The sequence below is a fragment of the Corvus kubaryi genome, unplaced genomic scaffold, assembly GCF_017639235.1.
Source record: "Corvus kubaryi isolate FWS band 111438036 unplaced genomic scaffold, C.kubaryi_AGA036_p1.0 132, whole genome shotgun sequence".
Lineage (NCBI taxonomy): Eukaryota > Metazoa > Chordata > Aves > Passeriformes > Corvidae > Corvus > Corvus kubaryi.
The window spans coordinates 7,706,167-7,725,946 of NW_024580666.1; the positions used below are offsets into that span (position 1 = coordinate 7,706,167).

At 41.9% G+C, this 19,780-nt stretch overlaps 1 protein-coding gene across 5 annotated transcripts in view; it reads right to left on the bottom strand.

Annotated features, from left to right (window-relative positions):
- Nucleotides 1–10,142: 10,142 nt before the first annotated feature.
- PIEZO2 (piezo type mechanosensitive ion channel component 2) overlaps nucleotides 10,143–19,780 on the bottom strand; it is a 290,923-nt gene continuing 281,285 nt past the window's right edge. For all 5 annotated transcript variants that reach the window (XM_042031628.1, XM_042031618.1, XM_042031647.1 and 2 more), the window contains 5 exons: nucleotides 18,817–18,989; nucleotides 16,924–17,040; nucleotides 14,885–14,964; nucleotides 13,379–13,559; nucleotides 10,143–12,499 (listed from right to left, as the gene is read on the bottom strand). In XM_042031628.1, the coding sequence (XP_041887562.1) occupies nucleotides 12,247–12,499; nucleotides 13,379–13,559; nucleotides 14,885–14,964; nucleotides 16,924–17,040; nucleotides 18,817–18,989 (804 nt within the window). In that variant the 3' untranslated portion in view covers nucleotides 10,143–12,246. The remainder of the gene's footprint in view (nucleotides 12,500–13,378; nucleotides 13,560–14,884; nucleotides 14,965–16,923; nucleotides 17,041–18,816; nucleotides 18,990–19,780) is intronic.

The window sequence follows — 19,780 nt, forward strand, 5'->3', positions numbered from 1 at the left end:
TTTGTGTGTTTTAGAGTAAAGTCTGGCTGGTGCTTTGATCACTTTCCTTCTGTTTTCCCTACAAGACGATGCCAGCTGCTTCATTGGGCTAATCTGTTCACTTGGCTCTAGCTAGGACCAGCTCTACTATTTCACCTTCACATGAGCCTTACTGATCTTGTTTATCTTACTCAGAGCACGACAGCTGCAAATAAACAATTTTCTAGTAGTGAGCACAGAGACTTGGCCGTACAAACTTGTTGGCTCTGAAAGTAAGCCCTAAAGTTAAGTAAGCCAGAAGAATGGGCAACTAATTTCCTCTACTAGCCTTGGAAGAATGCTTGCCCAAAAAGCAGACCTGGGCATCTCTTCTCAGTCACAGCCTTTTTGTTAAGGTCCTAGAAGTCCAGGGAGTTGTTTCTAACTCAGCTGAGTGATCTCTAGGATCCACTTAATAAACAGACACGTCATCCAGCAATGTCTACTTTCTCTGTTGCTTGCTCATTCCTCTTTTGAGGAGTTGCCTATCTTCAGAATGCTGAAGATCTACTTTTCCCCTAGTTATTGCAATACAGCCAACAAATAATGCATTTCCCTCTCTAGCATTTAAATATTCTGTCAAGGTTGTTTCAAGAGCATGCAGAGATCACAGGTAAAATCCCTATCTCCTTTACCCTCTGCCTCCCTCTAAGATCTCCTGCTTGTTCAATTAGAAAGTTAATCTCTGAGAGTTTGGAGAGGCTGTATCTGCCTCCCAGCAAGAGAGAGAGCTTTACCTAGGCAGGGATCTGCTTACCTTGAAATGTTACTCTTCATTTCACTTGTAATTCAGCAGTTCAGAGGTAACTTCTGCCTTACATTACCGAAGTAGCAGAGTAGAAAGGTTGTTTTGCGTGACTCACATGTTCCACATTTTCTGTAAACTTTCTGTGTGGCATTTGCCCGATGCAATGAAATCACTGCTTACCTGATGCAATTTTTTTGTCCCACGGGTGCAAAGCTGTAAAGACAATCTAACCTTCAACAGCTGAGGCTCAGACACTGCTGCAGTACATGGTATTTATAATCCTACCACTTGATTAGGTGCTGAATGGTGTCTGGAGAGGCATATGTGATAATTCAGTTAACTTGAGTGGCTCTGTTTGAAAAAAGAGAAAAGAAACAACTAACTAAAAAAAAGAGACAGAAATTACATCATGGACCTGTTCCATAAAATCCATTTCTGTTCAGGGTCTTTCACCTGTGTTAGATACTTTAAATAAGCAGCCTTCAAGCTTTTAAACAATGTGTTGAGAATCAGTGCCATAACCGCCTCCAAAGAGGTTGTTTAGGAGTCTTGATCTTGCTTTTGACAGCACTGCTGATACTGAAGATGTGAAGAGAGAGGCAATTCTTGATGTGCGATGCAACCGTGTGACCCAGTTAATTATACTTCACTCGCCCTCCTTGTGTCAGTTCTGAGGAGGCTCACGTGTTTCTTGTAGTAATGCTGTGTCTAAATGCTCAGACAAGGGCCATCACAGCTTTGGACTGTCGTGGCAGTGCTGAGGAGTGACGAGGCGACAGAGGAGCCTCCTGGAAAAGAGCAGGAGGCAGCTCCCCTCCTGCCAGCCCCCTCCCCGCTCGCCCGCCCACACCGTCATGTCTAGACTGCCGCCCTGCACAGGGCAGGGACTGAGCTCAGCCCTTTCAAGTCAAGGAAAGCTCCCGTTGAGGGAATTTCACCTCAGAGACGAATGTGGGCTTAAGCATCCAGTGACTTTATAAGCACTTTATATCCCTAGGTTCTCCGTGCCTGCATTCTGCTGGCTCAAGGCCCTGAGCGGGTCAGTGCTTTGGGACATTATTGCTACCGGCTGGCAGCTGAACAACTTGTGTCTCATGAAGGAATTTCTCTGCCATTTCAGACCTGGTTTTGTTCTGACCCAGGGTGAGACGCACAGCTCCAAAGAGTTTTATGGGACAGGCGTGCCATAAAATTTGAAAGCCAAAAATAACTTTTCCCCGCTCCCTCTTTTCACCTCCTGCCTTCCAAGCCAATATTCACGAAGGGCGGGGAAAGGAAGGGAGAGGCATGAGAAGACTGTCAGAGAAAGAAGTGCCTGTAAAACCTTTGGGATGGGCTGCAGCCTCTGCTTTGGTTGCTGACTCCTGAAGCATTTTGCCAGTAATTAAGTTTCACCCCAACGTTGTTTTTGACAGAACTGTAACTCCTTTTCAAAACCACCCTCGGAAATTTTATCAGCTGTCATAAGCACATGGATGGCTTGAAGAAGTAATAGCTACATCCTAAATGCAACCAGCACTCTCCATGGGAGAGTCAAGTCTGAAGAAATAACACTTCCCCAGGAGATGGTGATAGTGTATTGCAGAAGTCTTAAAAACAGTCTGATGCGGTCAAGGAGAGGGAAGTTCAGTAAAAGTTTTGCAGCAAGGTGCTGAACTTGAATGTCTCTAAGGACAGAGATCCTCCAAGTGTCTTTATCCCTTGTAGTTAAAAAATTATTTCTCTTATCTAATGGGAATCTGTACTGGGACTTGTGTCTGCTGCCTCTTGTTCCATCACAGTGCACCTTGGAGAAGGGTCTGGTTCCATCCTCTCTAAAGCCACTTACTAGGCAGTTGAAGATAGGAACTCCCTTTTAACCACCCCAAGTCTCTCTGCCTATCCTTACTTGTTTCCTAACACTGTTTAATGTTTTACATTGCTTCCAGAGACTAGATCTGGGATTAGGAAACAGCATTAAAGGTAGGTTTCCTCCACAGGTTGTATCAAATACAGGTTTGCCCCACAAGCTGTACCCCAGTGAGGAGCCTGGAGAATGCCAGAAGTGGAAAGAGAGCTTGTGGGAGGAAGGGTGTAATGGGGAAAGTGTGATGCCTCCGGTTTTAGACCTTTAGGTTGATCAGCATAAACATTTCCTATGGCTTGGAATTGAATGGGGCTTAATCTTGATAGTAAAAGTCTGGAAACTCGTGTTAGTGATCACTGCTGCAAGGAGTCAGATTTTATGCTTTATAAAATGTTCTTAGTAAATGCAGTATAGTTGTGTCTCATAGTCATCCTTTCTCTAGAGAGGTTTTTTTCCCTGGAGTGGATGTTTTTCAGGAGGTGTGCATGATGGAGGGCCAGGTGTTTAATAGTGTACCCGCAGAAATGGTTTACTCGTGGGCTACAACAGCTCAGTGTGGGTTTTGATCCTTTTTTTAAACTTTCTCTGCAGCTGCAGGAGGTGGTCCTGTGGAGAGGGCATGGTCTTGTGCAGCAGATACTGGGAACTGTGCTCCTCTTGTTTGCTGACTAGTAACTGTTTGTGAGAGAGGATGAAGGTAAAGGGGTACTTTCCAGAAACAGAAATAATCAGATGCTTGCACCATGGTTCAGAGTTCAGTTCCTATTCCACTGGTTGAAAGAGTCTACTTAAAAAAAAAAGATGAAAACTTGAATTGTACAGCTCTTGACATCCAAACCAATTCTCTTCTGGTTTTATATGAAAATAGAATACAAGTTACAGTTTTGGGAATCCATACTTCGGACTTAGTACTTTTTGACTTCTGCGAGTCTAATTTCTCAATCTGACTATTCTGTTATATGTATAAATTGAACAAGGCTATAAACACCTGTAAGCAAATGTTTTAATTGTTATGTTAACAACATAAGCATGTATGGATGGCTTTTTAAATGGCATAAAGGACTGAATCTGGTAGTGTTTGCCTTTGTGAAAGTCAGGTGCACCTGGACAGAGGTGTGCCTTCCATCAGTGTTGGAGCCTTTGTGGCAGTGATGCTGCCACCACAGCAAAGCTGTACACCACCCTTCCCTCCATGGCATCTGTAGGGTTAAAAAGGGACAGGTGCAGTGTAGAGTCCTTGTCAGCTATGTGTAGGTGCAGCTGCTTTTGTCACCTCTAATAGTCATCCCAATTCACCCTCTCTAAAGCTCTTGCTCCTCTAATTTCCTCTTTACTGCTGCCTCATTTTTGTGGGGCTTATGTGAGTTGGGGATTTTACAGCCCAAAAAGGGTGGATTTCATCTGTAGATTAAATTCAACTATCGGGAGCAGGTTTTTTAAAGTCATAAACTAGAGTGTTGGCTCAGGCTGAGTCACAGTGTCTGAATCTTGGTGAAGTGCAGCCAAATCGTGCTGTTGATTAGGAACAACAGTCCTTGATCTATTTTGATCCATCCTGATAGGTTTCTTAAGTACAGGTTGGGAAGCTGATGAGGGGAAAAAAAAAAGTTCAGTTCCTAGTCAGCAGCAAGATGCAGTGCACTGAGAACTGGCTAACCTCTCTGCTTTGTGGACCTTCCAGATGAATTTGTAATAGTGAAGGAAGAATGGTTTTGGAAGTAAGTGTTGCCAGGTGAAACAGAAAACACATTTCTGTAAACACCACTGGTTGCATTTGATTTTTTTCCTCAGAGTTAAAACTGGTGGTTTTTCTTTAACAATCCCTCATGTTTGATGGCCCTTGCATCATTTTTCCATATTACCTGTTGCCATAGTACTCCAGAAATAGTGCCAATGTGATTTGAGATGAGTGAAATCGCACATCGCTGTGTGTTTACCTTTAAGTTGGACAATGAGAATGTAATGGAAAACTGCACCAGATGTCTAAAACTAGCAGGGCTGAGGACTGTATTTGGGTGGATATATTCACATGAACAGCTTTAGGTCTGTCCTTTAGGTCCCTTGTTTAATACTTCAGCCCCTTGCATGGTCAGTGGAGAGAGATGCCCCAGTTCAGGGTATTGCATGATCTTCTTCATGCATGTTCTTGTTTGCCCTCAACCATATAGGAAGCATGAAATGAAGTATTAAATCATTGTTCTGTGCTGCTGCCAGATGACTAAAGCTTCTCTTCAACAAGTGACCATCAGAATATATATGTGTATGTGTGTGTTTTCCTTTTATCTTCCAGATACCATGTTGAACTGCAGCCCCAAAAGCAAGAATTATTGTCTTCTCTTGCCTGTGTGACCCTCACTAATACTGCAAGATGAAGAGTTGTAGTAAATGAAGGCTCACAACTATTTACATTTTGAATAGTTCTGGTGGGAGCCAGTGCATGACTAATAAGGAAAAACTTCAAAATTGGGTACATCTTCTACAGATCCCTTTTAGAGAAGTTAATTCCTCTGTCTGATTCATTGCACTTATTCTGCTCCTGACCTGCAAGGCAGAAAAGCTCTTACCTGAGTCACTGAGCCCTAGGATAGGTTTGCCCCTTTTCAGTTGGTTGTGTAGACAGTCTGCTTCCCCAAAGCCTACACCCCTATTCCTGTGTAGTTCACATTCTTGTAGCTGCAAGTGGAGGAAACCTCAGTGAGACGTGCTGAGCTGCAGGGAAATGCTCCACTGTATCCCTCAGAGGCTGCTGGCTGGGAAGATGCCCTTTTCACTGCTCTGTATGCCTTGCTCTTTACTTCATGTCAAGGATCTTGACCTCAGTGCGTGCGTATCAGCAAGCCTGGCCACAGGAAAAAGGGACTCTTACCTTAGACTGAAGGTGTTGAAATTGGTCTCCCCAGGCTGCAGCCAGGACATTTGGTTCAGAGGTATTTCCTACAGAGTTCAGTGGAAGGTGGCACTCTCTCTTTGGGGCTGGCCACTTTGGTTGGTGACTCCAGCCTCTGCCCAGGAGACCTTGAGAAGTGTTCAGCATAGAGAGCACCTCCCTGGATGTATTTTGAAGAAGACCCATGGCCATCTGAATCTCTGCTTGGTCAGCTGAAAAAGAAAGGGATGTTGGACCAAGGGAGATGAGAAATACATTCACCTGCTCCAGCACAGCAGACTCAGAGTCTGTCAGAAACCCTAGTGGAGACCAGTGCCTTTCCTCTCCTTTGGACCACAAGCAAGACCACCAACAATTTAAAAAAAAAAATTATTTTTAGCTGAAAGTAGATGAAGTAGCTACAGAAATCCCACAGACCTGGTGGAATGGCTGTGGAGCCTTGTCTAAGCAAAACAAACAAGAGAAATATTACTTCATCAACAAAGTACTAAGGATATGTTTTGAATCCATACATCATGAGCTAATTACCAGATGGGCTGAGTACTGTAAAAGAAACAGCTCAGATAGATAAACATCAGTAGGTAAAAAAGGATGATTCAAAAAGCCATCTGAAAAGGCATTTTGTCTCCTTGCTCACACAAATAACCTTCAGTCGTTTTGTTTCGCAATGATGGACTTTCAGCTCTGCCAGATTTCCTCAGTTCTTTCATTGTGCCTTTTATTTGGGTGGGAGTACAACTGTGCCATTTCAAAGGCCAACCTTTGGTGTCTCCCGCTGCCTTATGCTGGTGCAGGAGTTGGAGCTTGCCTGGGCAAGAGAGAGCTTGAGGCTGGACTTGAGCTGGAAGTACTAGGGAGGAGGCAGGGCTGGCTGGCATTGGGATCTCTACATCAGAGCCCTGGCAGCTGTGAACTTGTGCAGATTTTTAGGGGATAGGGAAGGGGATCTGTGATGTGGCACATGTGAGATTTGATGACAAGGAATGGAGCCCAGCTGTAAAAGTCATGTTGGTCATGTAGGCATGAGGAAGAGAGCAGGCAGAGTCAAACCATGCAAAAATGATGATTTTTGACCTCTAGGGGCCTCATTGTAACAATTTTAAGTGCTATACCTATTTGTCCATCTGAGCAATTGGTAAATAGAAGCATTTCTTAAGGTTTTTTTCTCATCTAACTATTTGCTCCTTTATCTATTTTTTTTCCTTCCTCTTTGAATAACAAGACCACAATCTGCTGCTCATCTCTAAAGCCACCATCTGTAAGCACTATGTTTCTGCTCAACTGATGGTGAGCCGTGGAATAGGAATAAAACCAAGTGGGATCTTTTGCAGATCCTACTTGCCTTTTTGCAGCCCAGGTTACATGGTGTTGTATCAAGCTTGGAGGTTTTGGAGTTCATCCTTATTTTGTGACACTTTTTGAGGAAGACTATTTTGAACCTTTAAAAGAGAACTTTAGAAGGCTTTCTGTGAAAAGAAGAAAGGTACCGTCCAATTTTTGTCCAAACTTTCCATGTGTTTCCTTTTGATATGCAATGAACTTTACAACTGGCCTTCTCTTTTCTCTCTCTGATCCACCCATCCCTCCCTCCCTCCTGTCCCCAGCATTGTTTAAAACAGGGAAAATGTTATAGCTGGATGAATATCTAGTTAATACACTGCCTTGACCTCCAAAGTTTAGACTCTACAAGGTATTTAGAGATGTCAGCTGAAAGGGTTCATAAATATTTTAACTGCATTACCTCACCCTTTCTGCCACAACATTAAAAATGTGCTTTCCCTGAATGTTTGCTACAGGAGTCTGACGGTCATGTCTGTGTCTGCTGGCAGCTCCCTCTTCCGCCCCAGCACGAGCTGCAGAAGGCAGCAGCTTGAAATATTAATGAGAGGTAATACAGCAAAATTGTGCTCTTGAAAAACAGAGAGAGAGAGACACACACCTCAGACATGCACAGATGCACACTGTCCATGCATGTGTGTGTTTGATGTACTTGAATGTGCAAGGCAAGATGCTAAATTTGCATAGGAGGCATTAGCTAGTGTCCAGTGATGCAGCACATCCAGCACAGCTGGGCTGCCTCAGGCCCTATGGAGGTGTCAGATTCCTCACAGTAAGACCAGATTCCCTCTGAAAAATGATACCACCTCATGAAAGCCTTTGAAGGGGGTTTGGGTTGGAACCACAGCACTGAGAACTTCGCACGAGGAGGGGATCCTCATACATTCATTTGTGGACCCCACACCAAGGAAATGAAAGGATTGTGTGTGATCTTGCTAGTGAGGAGAGGCAGGAAGAGATCACAATACATCTGAGCTCTGTGTGTGATGTGTATCTAGGCAATGAATTCTGGTTTGGCCTTATGATCTGGTGAGTCCAGAGCCTGGGCTGGGACAGGGTTAGTATTTCCATTTCATGCATTTTGTTAAGTATATCAGTAATCTCTGCATATGGAGGAGGGACAAAGATAGTTTCCTTCATACATGAATACTCCCCCTGTTACTTGAGAGAGGAAAGTCTGCAGTTCCCCTCATCATCAGTCATTCTCCAACTAGTTTTTTCCATAGCAGAAGATTGTTTTCATTAGATTTCTGCTTTAATAACAGTTCTAAATAGCAGTCAGTGGAACTGGCCTTGGGAGGTGCCTGTCAGGCCAGGAGAGGCAGGGAGAGATGTTTGGTGGTCCCTTGCATGGTGTTCTACTTGTGCAGCACATTCCTCAGACAAATCTTGAAGCTATGGTGTGAATGATTTCTCATACCATGAACTTCATCAATTTGAAACAGGATTGAAGGAGCTCCTTCAATCACAGGAGTCTCACTGAATGATTCTGAATACTTATTTCTTCTTCAGCTCTTTTTCTGCTGTCCTAAGTGTCCACCTTAACTCTTAATGTAACCTAAAAAAACCTGTAGCCCTTCAGTACAGTGGGTCAGGGTGGTACTGCACTTGTAGGTGCTGCTCCCTTGGCCACTAAACAGGGAATTTGCCTTTCCTGTTGCACGCTCACAGTTTGCTTTTCTCTTGCTTTTCCCAAGCTTTTAATAAAGCATTAGATTTCCTCTGGTTTCCTTCCTCTCAAGAAGGAAGCAACAAAACCTGATCTAAAATAGTCCATATGCACCCAGAGTAGAAACCCTGTTTAAATATCACATGGTGCCAGGCAGAGCAGCAGCAGTTTTATCTAGTTATTTATCTGTTTATATTAATTACCCAGGGATTAGCCAGTTTACCAAATCAGGGAAAACTGTGAAAGCTTTGATTACACAAACAATGCAAGCTGAACATTTTGCCTTGTCACACAGGCAAGTGAGAATTCTGGGATGCCTGGTGGTACAGCTGGGTGTATTGTCAAAGCACTTGCCCTTGCTCTGACTTACAAACCACTGCCTGCGTAAGCACAAGCAGGTTTCTAAATAGAGCCAAGGAAAACAAACTGCAGCTGAAATCTGCTTCTCCTCCTGCTTTATGGAGTTATGTCTGAACTACTGATAGGCAGAACAAGAGAGTGAATGCATCCACAGACTGGGAAAGCACACCAGCAGGTTACTTTTCATCTCTGTCAGAATCTTAAAATCGTGATGTAATTCAGGTTGCAAGGAACATCAGGAGGCTTCAGATCAAACCTACAATCCAAAGTACGGCCACTTTCAACAGGTTGCTCAGGGCTTGCTCAGCCAAGTTTTGGAAACCTTGAAGGCTGAGGATCTCACAGCTTCTCTGGGCACTTGCTCCAGTGTTTGACTCCCTTATGGTAAAAATAATTGTCCTTCTATTTAATCAGATCTATCATGCATCTCTGCAGAGATTGGCTCCACCTTTTCTGTACCTCACCATCAGGCAGCTGTAGACACCAATAAGCTCTTCCATGGGACTTCTCTGTTTTAAGGCTGAACAAGCCCAGCTCCTGCAGCCTCTCCTCACATGTTGTGTTCTCAGCTGCCCTCTAAGTCCAGTATGTCAGTATCTTTCTTGCACTGGAGCCCTCAAAGCTGCATGCAGTTCTCCAGATGCGGTCTCACAAGTGCTGAACAGAGGAGACTAATAAATTGCCATGACTTTCAGCTGTGATCCTGTAAGTACAGCTCAGTGTGCTGTTGGTTTCCTTTGCCTCAAGGGCACACTGCAATTCCCACCCCTGGTCTTGGCTCTTTTTATTCTAAAGCTGTTCCCAACCCATCTACATAGTTTGAATTGCTGTAAGGGTTAGTCTGCCTCAGAGGCAGGACTGCTGCATTTGCCTTAGTTCATGAAGTACCCAGCAGATAATTTCTCCAGCATCCTGAGATCTGCCTTTCAAGGAAGTCCTGCCCCCACTGTAGCAACTGCCCAGGCCATGCCCCAGGAAAGCAGCTGACGCACTTGCATTATCACAAGTCCCCCCAGACCCAGGTTGGGTGAAGCCCACCCACTTGCTGAAAGTGCACTCTGTCGTGTCCTCCAGGATGTCAGTGAAGATATTAGATGGTAATGGCCCCAGTACTGGCCATTTAGAATGCCCCTGGAAGCTGGCTGCCACTTCAACTTTATCTGGACAGCTGGACTCAAAGGACAGTCTGGTACACTTCTCACCTGTTGCAGGTAGCTACCAAGTCCAGATCAGTGATTTGACTATAGGCTGTTTTAAAAATAAATAAATAAAAAAAAACCAACAGAAGAATCCTTTTATTTTCAAAGTTTGATCAATCCATGAAAGAAAGAGCAGCACATTTTTGCAAAGCCCAAGTAACTGTACAGCTCGTTCTGAAGACAGATTTTTCTCACCAGAAAGGAAGTGCCTGTTAAAGATAAGGAACCAGGAAGGGAGCTGGGACCAACTGTGGCCAGCATGGTTCTGCTGGCTGGTACCTTTAGAAACACACTACATCCTTCACACTTCTCCATCCAGTGTTAGTCTCCTTAAAATCATTGAACACCCAGGTGAGGATCCATCTAACTATAAAGGACATTTAAACATCCCCGAGTGCTGTGTCAGGGCTGTCTGGTATATTTCAATTTTCATTCACAGGACCTATGGAAGAAATGGAGAAAAACTTTCCAGGGGGAATGCTGCCTGGCTGTATGAGCAGCCACCTTTTTATTATACTTCAGAGGAAATCAGGTTGTCTTCCAGTGAGTTCCAGTCACCAAATTATTTTATTGTTACAATATCACGAAGCCATTTTTATTTTGCGCACATCAAGGTGCTCAAAATGTTAGTTTTCACAGTATAGAATGGATGTGACAGCATTTGTCATGGAAGCACTCAGCAGAGTATGTTTCAACTTCATTTAGTTGTGCTGTTTTATGAAGTTCTGCAGTAAAATGTGCCAGCAAATTATGTTAGTTTCTTTCTGGTGATTAACTAATCATTCATATAATAAATAGCAGCTAACTACAAGAAAGAGATTTATTTGTCACAGAATTAGAAGAATGTCAAACTTTTCCCATTTCATGTAAAAAGGCAGAGGAAAAAATACTTCTAAAATGACTTTGCAACATGTGCTTTATTTTAAGTCATTACTGAATCAAAACTACAAGTATATCCTTTTAATATACCCTACCCACTCAATGATTTTTTTTCTCAGGTTTTTTTTTTTTTTTAACATGGAAAGAAATCTACATTGCAATTGTAAATTTTCATGCTGCAATGTTCTCTAATGAGCCGTTTGTTTCACTAATAATAGCAATTAAAAATAAAAGGGCATTTTTCAAGCTCACATGTATGTCTATATTTGGGAACTTAAAAAAAAACCCGTCTCAGATGTAAAAATGTGACTTGGAATATGTAAACATTTTCGTATACCTGAAACACTGGAAGAAAAATATCAGCTAACAGCAAAACAACAGTTGCCTTAAATCATTGAAATGGGAGAAAGCATGTCATGGGGAGCAGAGAGAAGCACACACTACTCAGTCTTCAAAGGGTTATAAGAAATGAAGTAGCTCGTTAGGTCATTGAATTCACTTTCTTTTCTCATCCAATGGAAAGCAGTAATTCTGAAGAGAATGGCCCAGCAGAACACCCCGTGATTCACCATAATTATTCTAGCCATTAGTTAATCTTGACGAAGTGTCAAGTTTCAGTTGCTTTTTCTTTTTCCTGAGAAAAGTCACTGATGTTTGGTGGAAATGTCTCCTGTGACTGTACAAATAAAATAAGGCATTTCAAGAGATTGTTACTTGTTTTCTTTTTGTTGACAGAGGCTTGTCCACAGTGTCTTTTGTACATCAAAACCTCTGCTTTTCTACAAATGGGTATGGCTAGAATGTCTTCAGTTCCCACTGTGGTGCTGGGTGTTGGGTGTCCTGAAGGCTCGTCAGCGTCCCATTACTGTAGCTTGAAAGTCAGTGATGTACAACAGCATATTGCACAATCCAAACTGTGTGGCTCCAGAAAGGATTAAGAAGGTACACTGGAGTCATCTGTGGGTTCACTCCTTTCATTTCTCTCTAAGTTGTAATGGTCATCTGGAAAATTAAATTAGCCAAAGATGCAAACTTTTTGCTGATTAAATTACAAAGCGGTCCCCAGATTGTAGAGGAGTGGCACATTAAAAACAACAAATCATTCAACCTTCTTCACTGTTGATGCTTAATTTGAAAGGCAGCATGGATTCCTAAGGCCGTAGCTTCCAGGATTCCTTCAGTGAAAAATCATTGCTACCCAACTACAAAAGGCTTAGCTCTTAAGAGAATATTGTGCTTTTTTTCTTTTTCCTTTAAAATTCAGATTGAACCAACTTGTTTTGCAGTGTGACACCAAAGAAATCAATTAGTTTTTTCCCTAGTCCACTTGATCATGGTCTCTGGTGAGCGATACAGGAATATTAGCTTGGCGTACAGGTCTTCTTCTAGTTCCAGTTCTCCTGTCTCTCGCACTAGGAAAATGTCAGTACACAGCTTCAGGATTCGGTCTACATTGGGTAGCTCCTCAAACATGATGGAGTGAGAGATCCCACTGAAAAATTCACGGACGAACTTCCCTATCACCAGGACAACTGAGGCATATAGTCCCATGATGCTGAAAAGAAAGAAAGGAAGAGTTCGAATCGTGCCTTGTAAAAGGGCAGCCAAGTGTGAGGAAGCTCATCTACATGGCTAACTGTAGTCTGTCAGCTGGGTGAACATTAACTTCTAATTAGGATCTTGTTTCTGCTGTGCTGCAGGATGAAAGAAAAGATCTCTTCGAACACCACACAAATCTGGAATCATAAACAGCTGAGGCTGCTGATTAAATTGTTTAACCCCAGTTGCTGATGGTTCACATCCTGCCTGCTACAGCTGGCACGTCACAATTGGAAATATGACAGCAGCTGGCTGCTAAAGGCAAATAATCTGTCAGGTTTCATATATAATATTTTTTACTGAAGTATATGTAACTGGTGACAAACTAACATTTACCCACTGATAATCCTTCTATAGGGACTTCTCCAAAATCCTACCTGAAGGGTGTATCTCCTGGGAATGCTTAGTGTCCTGCCTTCCTCTGTCTGTGCAGATGTATTTCATAATTATTTCACAACCAGGGTCCTGGCTATGAGATTGGGAAGGGCACTAAAACCAGGCAGAGTTTGGGCAGAACTTGACCTGCAGCTAAACTAACATATTTTGAATTATTTCACTTCAACAGGAAATTGGTGTGAAGGGTGCTTCTGTTTTTATTCCCACCAGAAAGCAGTTAGCAGGGGTAATACTAACCTTGCAACTATTAACCCTTCTATAGATAATATTGACATGAATTTGAAAATCTCACAAAACCCCTTTTCAAAATGTTGCAACTTTCAAACACTACAACAACAAAAAAGAAATAGCCCCCCCCCCCAAAAAATAAAGCAAATAAAGTCATCTCTACTTCTATCTTATGTACTTTATTTAATTTTATGTAAAGACTTCTCCTTACCCATAACCAGCCAAGAATCCAAGGCTCGGTGGACTGACTTTATCACTGAATATGAAGAGTTCAAGACTCTCCTGAGACGTTTTTTGTCTTTTTCCAAGCTGATTCAAAACCCACCACTCACGAGCTCCCTCTTCAGATCCATTTTTGACAAGGGAAACTGTAATATTTTCCCACTTGCAGTCTATTGAAAAAAGAAGCGTTAATATATATACACCGAGAATTGCAAAAATCAAACTGAGACAGATATTTCAAACTTCAGCATTATAACATGACTGAACAATGCAGAAGTAAAATTTTTCTAGACTCCATTTTGCATTATTTCTGTGTACAAAAGTATGAAATCCCGACTTCTGTGCTTTTTTTATCTGTAAATCTCATCTGAATCTGCACTAAATTAATAAAATATTTCATTTCACCTACATTCTCTTCTGTACAACTGTCAAATAATTTTGGTATTTTCACACCAAAATATCAATAGCATTCATCACACCTGCATTTCAGGCCTAGAGAAACACATTTAACCTGGAAGGATAGCAGTCAGCTTCTGTATCTCAAAGTGAAACTATCACCATAAACCATTTATGTCTGAGATAAAAGATATTATTCTCTCTCAAAAAAAGGATGCTATGCTATTTTACGTATACTGATCAAACAGACAGGAGATGAACTCTGGTCCTCCTGAGTGTACATAAGCAGTGTACACATTAAAGCCCTTCTGAAGAATCTCAAATTAGGAACCTGACCAATGACAGTGAAGCACTCATAACTTATTGCTACTCACAGAGCTGGGCTCAGCCTCAAGAATTGTTTTTCCCAAAGAATCTAATCACTGAACCATGACAGGAACATACTATGTAGCACTATTACTATTACACTCAAGCTCCAAATTTAGCCTCTGTTGAGAAAATTGCTCTTAGATAAAGACTTGTTCCTACTCTTCCAACCCAACAGGTTTTTCACATGTGTGTATGTGCATGGGTGCACCTATTCTGTAGGTCCGTGAGTACTTGTATGGATTCTGACTGGCTGACAGCACTCTGAAATTCAATGATTTATCTAAAGTGGATTCTTTGTAGCCAATAAGGAAGGAATAGCTTAAAAAAAAAACAATGCAGTGTCATTATTTAAGCTGAGGAGCTTATTTGCAGACATGCAACACTTCTGACTGTTCACAGTAAGGTAGCAGGGAGATGTAGAGAAGTAAAACTTGAGATCACTTACACGTAAAACAAAAGAAAACAGTTCCTAAAGCAGACTTGAAGGAAAGAAGGCAGACTTCATCCTTAGAGCTCTTACTGTTAAATCCAAAGCTAAAATACATGCAGACACATTTTCTGCCTTATACTATATTACCTTATCTCTCCTCAAGCTTGCAGACACCAAGTAGAAACCATTTTAAGTGCATTTCAGACTGAGGTGCCCCATAACAGCTGTGAGTGTACAAATGTGAGTGCTGCCTTGCACTTCTTTAAACCATGCTCTGTTCCCCATGGTCTGGAGACATACCTCTCAATAGCTGCTTTATGGGTTTTGCCAGAGAATCACTAGGAGCCTTGATGTAGTACGGGTACACTTCCTCTAATGTTCTGGAAAAAAATGAGATATCAAATATTTCATATTTTTTCACCTCTAAAATAATTTAGAAATACCTAACAGTGCTATGCACAGCCATTCCTGGCTTAAGTTATGACTTCATAATGTGCAGATGTCACATCTGAAAATTAGCTGGAGTTTTCAGCTACATTTTGTCAGAACTTCAGCAGAGAGTTCCATCCATAATGTCACCACTCACACACCATGAATTCCACATACCTGCGGCATGTGTGTTTGCATGGAATGTAGACTTTATATTTTGTTCCCCTTTTTAAAAAAGCTGCTTTTATAGTCAGCTATAGAGTCATAAATAAAGGCAGCACATCACCAGTAGTAAACAAGCTAGAAAAATGTGGTGAGCACAGCTATGACTTCAGAATTGCAAGGTGTTTCGATAATAACACCTGAAAAGAGTGAGAATTTTTGCCAGAATTTTTCATTGGGAAATATTTTCACAGTTTTTAGGGAGATTTCAAACTTAGAAAGAAAGATGTTTGTAAAAGTTCATCCATTGTACTCAAAATCAAATCATCTTAAGTGGGAATAAATTACCAGTATCTAGAGGGAGACACATTTAATTAAAAGCAGAGACACAGCCTCAACATTTTCCTCAAATGACAAAAATTCCAGGAAAGAGGAGCTCTCAGAGAAGTCCTGTGACACTTGGCTACATTGCATGCACCACGTTGAGGAAGAACAAGGGTAGCCAATTGAAAATCCCTTCTGATCACTCCAGCAGGTCCAAGAAAAGGTTAGAGCTCAGCAACTAAATTGTCCCAGCAGAGATGGTGGCAGAAAGCTCCCTGCTGAAGTATCTGAATGGCTAATAGCTGTCACAACCAGTTTTCCTTTATGACCAAGTAAAAAACCTTAAATGTACAAAATTACTGCAGGACAGGCAAATGCAGGGGTATCTTCTATGTTACTGCCTGCCTCCTGCAAAGAGAGAATTATGAATGAATTACTTCTAACCACAAATGAGAAAAATCTACCCTCTGTGGCCCTACATTACCTTAGGAAATACTGCTGTATCTTCACGCAGCAGGAAAGAGGCATCAAGTGTTTTTTAAGTGCAATGATCACATGTGCAATAGCAGTGTGTTTGGAAGTACAAGTGTGTGTGGGTCCAGAAAAACAGCTGTGCACAGAAAAGGCAAATCTAATTTCTACCTAGTAACAGATAAGAACCTCAGAGTTTTCACAATCCCTGTTGGTTTCAGATTAAACTTTTCAACTCCTGTGGCTACAAATCAGATCAAGTGGCCTCCAGGGATGATGTGTTGACTTAGCAGTACTTAGAAACTACTGCTGTGAAGTAATCCCCAGTGAGAAGGTGGAAGAGGAAGAGCCAGGCTCTTCAAATCTGAAAGGAGGTACCACTGCTGTTAATGCTATAAGGCTATAGCCGTAGACTAATGTTTGATATTCATATGAAGAGCATCTCTTGTGAATTTCCATCACAGGAAAAGATCTGATGTCAGAAACGACTGCAGATGTTACCCTTTGACCTCAGTTATTTAATGCTTCCTTGCCAATCTTGTACTATTCAGGAGTAACAATATGAAATACAGTCTGGATGGTTATTTAGAACAAAAAACATCCACAATACAACATCCTCAGATCAAGTTGAACAAATGTAACTCGAAGGCGAGTTGAACTGTGAATATACTGAACTTGTGCTTATCCAGCAAATCAAAGAGAAGTTACTAATAGCTTCACTATGCTTGTTGTTGATGATCCAGTGTTCATGGTCCTCTCAGCCTACATTTATAATAGGAAACAAGTTTTTACCTCTAATATTACTATTACTTGGCTTCAATGCTGTTAGCATCTGTTATTAGAGTGGGATAGATGGGCAGACAAATGAAACATTTGCACAAGCTTGACCACCTTAGGAAATCAGGCTTCAAAGGGGAAATTTTGTGCCTAAATAGAAAAAGAAAGTAACTTACACCTTTTCCGGTTGACGTTTCTCCATCATTGTAGCAATAGCCCTTCTGGTATGGTTTTTTAGTGCAAAGGTAAGTTTATCTGATGCTATTTCAGCTTTGGCACCAAGGGAGAGATTTCTGTTGGAAGTAAAAGGGGAAACACATTGACAACCTACAATGAGAGCATAACCAGAGCACTTGTGTTATGAATGCAAGATCTGGTTGTCTGCCTAGTCTAGCTGCACTGACCCTGGCTATCCTAGTGTGTGATAAAGCATCATGCTACCTGTACCTGAGATGGGGTGGTTTTTTCACAGAAGACATGTACCAGCCTTAAGGGTGTGTTTTTCTAACTGCCTATGCCTTTGCATGTATTACAGGACAAGGATGACAGATTAATGTCGTTTTGCTTACTTTAGGCAATGGGACCATTCGGTGCCAGGACAGCTAAGGATGTTGCAGTCAGCTACAGCTTCCCTGGAGAAAGATGTGTCTGACAGACTGACAGGACCTCCTTGCCTCGCCCCCAGGCTTCACTCCAGCTGCAGAACACAACTGGGGCGAGATCAGCTTTTGCACAATGCCTTAGGCCATGCCCCTGCAGCAGCTGGGTGAGGCAGCTCCTGGGCTGCTGGGGGCTGCAGAGAAACACCCCCGGCAGATGATGGGCAAAGGCAGAAAATGTGTATGCTGCCTCAGTGACACAACAGGCACACCTCACTGCTGCTTGTGGCCTCCTGGCCTAGATGAAAGGCAGCAGTTAAGGAGGAGGTCACTGTGGCAAGTCTGTAACACAGTCATTCATGATCACCATGTACTCCACAAGATAAAATTTGAGGGTGAAAAAGTTCTCTTTCCACTAGTGCATGAATGCCTGTAGCTATGAAATCATATGAGCACACTGAGTAGCAGTACTAAAAATTAATATAAGGCTCAGAAATGATGGAGTGATGTAATTCACTAGCTAACAGTCTGTGCTTCTGGGAAAATAAGGGGGAGGGGGTGTCAAATAAAGTTGAATTAAGGCTGCAGATTCATTACAAGCCTATTTCTGACTGTGGAAGAACAGACCCAGCATGTTCAGAGCTCCCACAGTGATTCAGCTGACCTGCCTCTTGTGCATAGTCTTTTCTTACAACAATCCCACTTCTACTTCAAACAAAACATGTCAATACTGAGGCTGCAAAGGAATTTAATTTCCATGGAGTGATGACTTAACTCCAGTGTAATCCAGCAACGTACAGGAATCCCAGCTGGCAGACAGTAGCCAGAAAATGACCTTGATGACTGGGTGTGCTCTAGCCTGCGTACAGCACCTTTATAGTCTAGGCTGTCTCTTTCAAAAACTCCATTGTAAAGTTAGTTCACTGGGGCCAAAGTCTCAAGTGAACAGACAAAGGTCTCAACAAAATACATCTGTGCCATTGTTATGGTATTTACACATAAAAATAGCTTGTATCAGTTCCAGACTCCCTTAATAAGAGGACCAAGAACTTCTGTTTGTATTTCCTCCTAGGCGTTCTGCCTTAATGAGGTCTAAGTATTCACTTTCCAGAAATGCTAACAAGGTTGCTGTTAAGAGCAGTTCATTTGAACATCTCCATCTAAAACAGGCTAAAATTTTCTTACTTTTTCCCCTTCCCATCAAGTCCCATTGAAAATTCCACCTTGAAATTTTAAATAATCTATTTGGTAGTGGCTCCACTTCTTTATTTTTTGAGATGTGCAGGCAACAAATGTTTTTGTGGGTAACAAAAGTGACTTCTCTCTGTCTCTCTCCCTCCTACTCTCAGTTTTTTGCTCTGCCATACAATAGAATTTGCTGAAGAACTAAACCAAAAATGCAGCGTGGAACTGTTCTACTGAGCCAATGCTTGGCAAATGATCCATCCACCTCATAACAGCTTTAATTACCTCTGAATGGTCCATGAAAGAACTACAGTGAAAGCAGCATCAAAGTCTAGAAGTCCCTGTATCATTTTCTTTCTACTGGGAGGGCTGATGGTCCATAAAGAGTTTGAATTCCCTTCTAGATCTGCTCGAGTTATATCTTCTCTTGCATAGCCCTCTAGAAACTGCAAAGCAGCCTGTAGGTGCAGAAGAGGAAAAGAAAATTTCAGTGTGGTGATAGTCACAAGACACAGAGCCGCGTTTCCCAGTCAGACAGATTTGTAAATGCTCGATTAATTGTAAGTGCAGTGGTGTGCACTGAGTGTTTTCCTCAGGTACCAGCTGGGGCTTGAGATAGGAAGGGGAATCAACAAAGTATGGCCAAGCTAAAAAGGCAAAACAAAAATGGCCTCATTGTTTGATGGCCATGTTGGCCAAAGTGAGACTGAAATTTCATGAAGTAAACTCTGTAGAGTCTATTTAAACTCAAGTTAAAATTTTACTCTGTCTTTTGTTAAGTATCTTTCTGCATGGAAGAGTGTCTGCAAAGCATAAAGCAACTTGGACCTTGTAACTTCCAAATGGATCTAGGTTACAATAGTAGTGCTATTATACATGGGCTATTTGGTAGGATCTAATACAAAATTCTAATATCGAATTCTTGAATGGGCTAGTAGCAAGCACTTCTTTTAAAGTTATATCTGATCAAATGCCAGTTACATTAGCAATGCAACATCTACTACTAATTACTAGTTTTTTCCTGTAGAAACTTGTGAAAACTGGGCCTGTTGCTCCATGAAACACTGAGATGAGACTATGCTTAAATGCTTATGTTTTGACATTTTAATGTCAAAACATTTCTGGGCTACGCGCACTTTCTTTTGACAGCACCACCACTCCTCACTGGGAGGTGAAAGATGTGTGTACTCTAGGAAGGGCATGGGGCTTAAAAGTGCACAAGACACTCGTGTCCCCACAGCATGCTTTT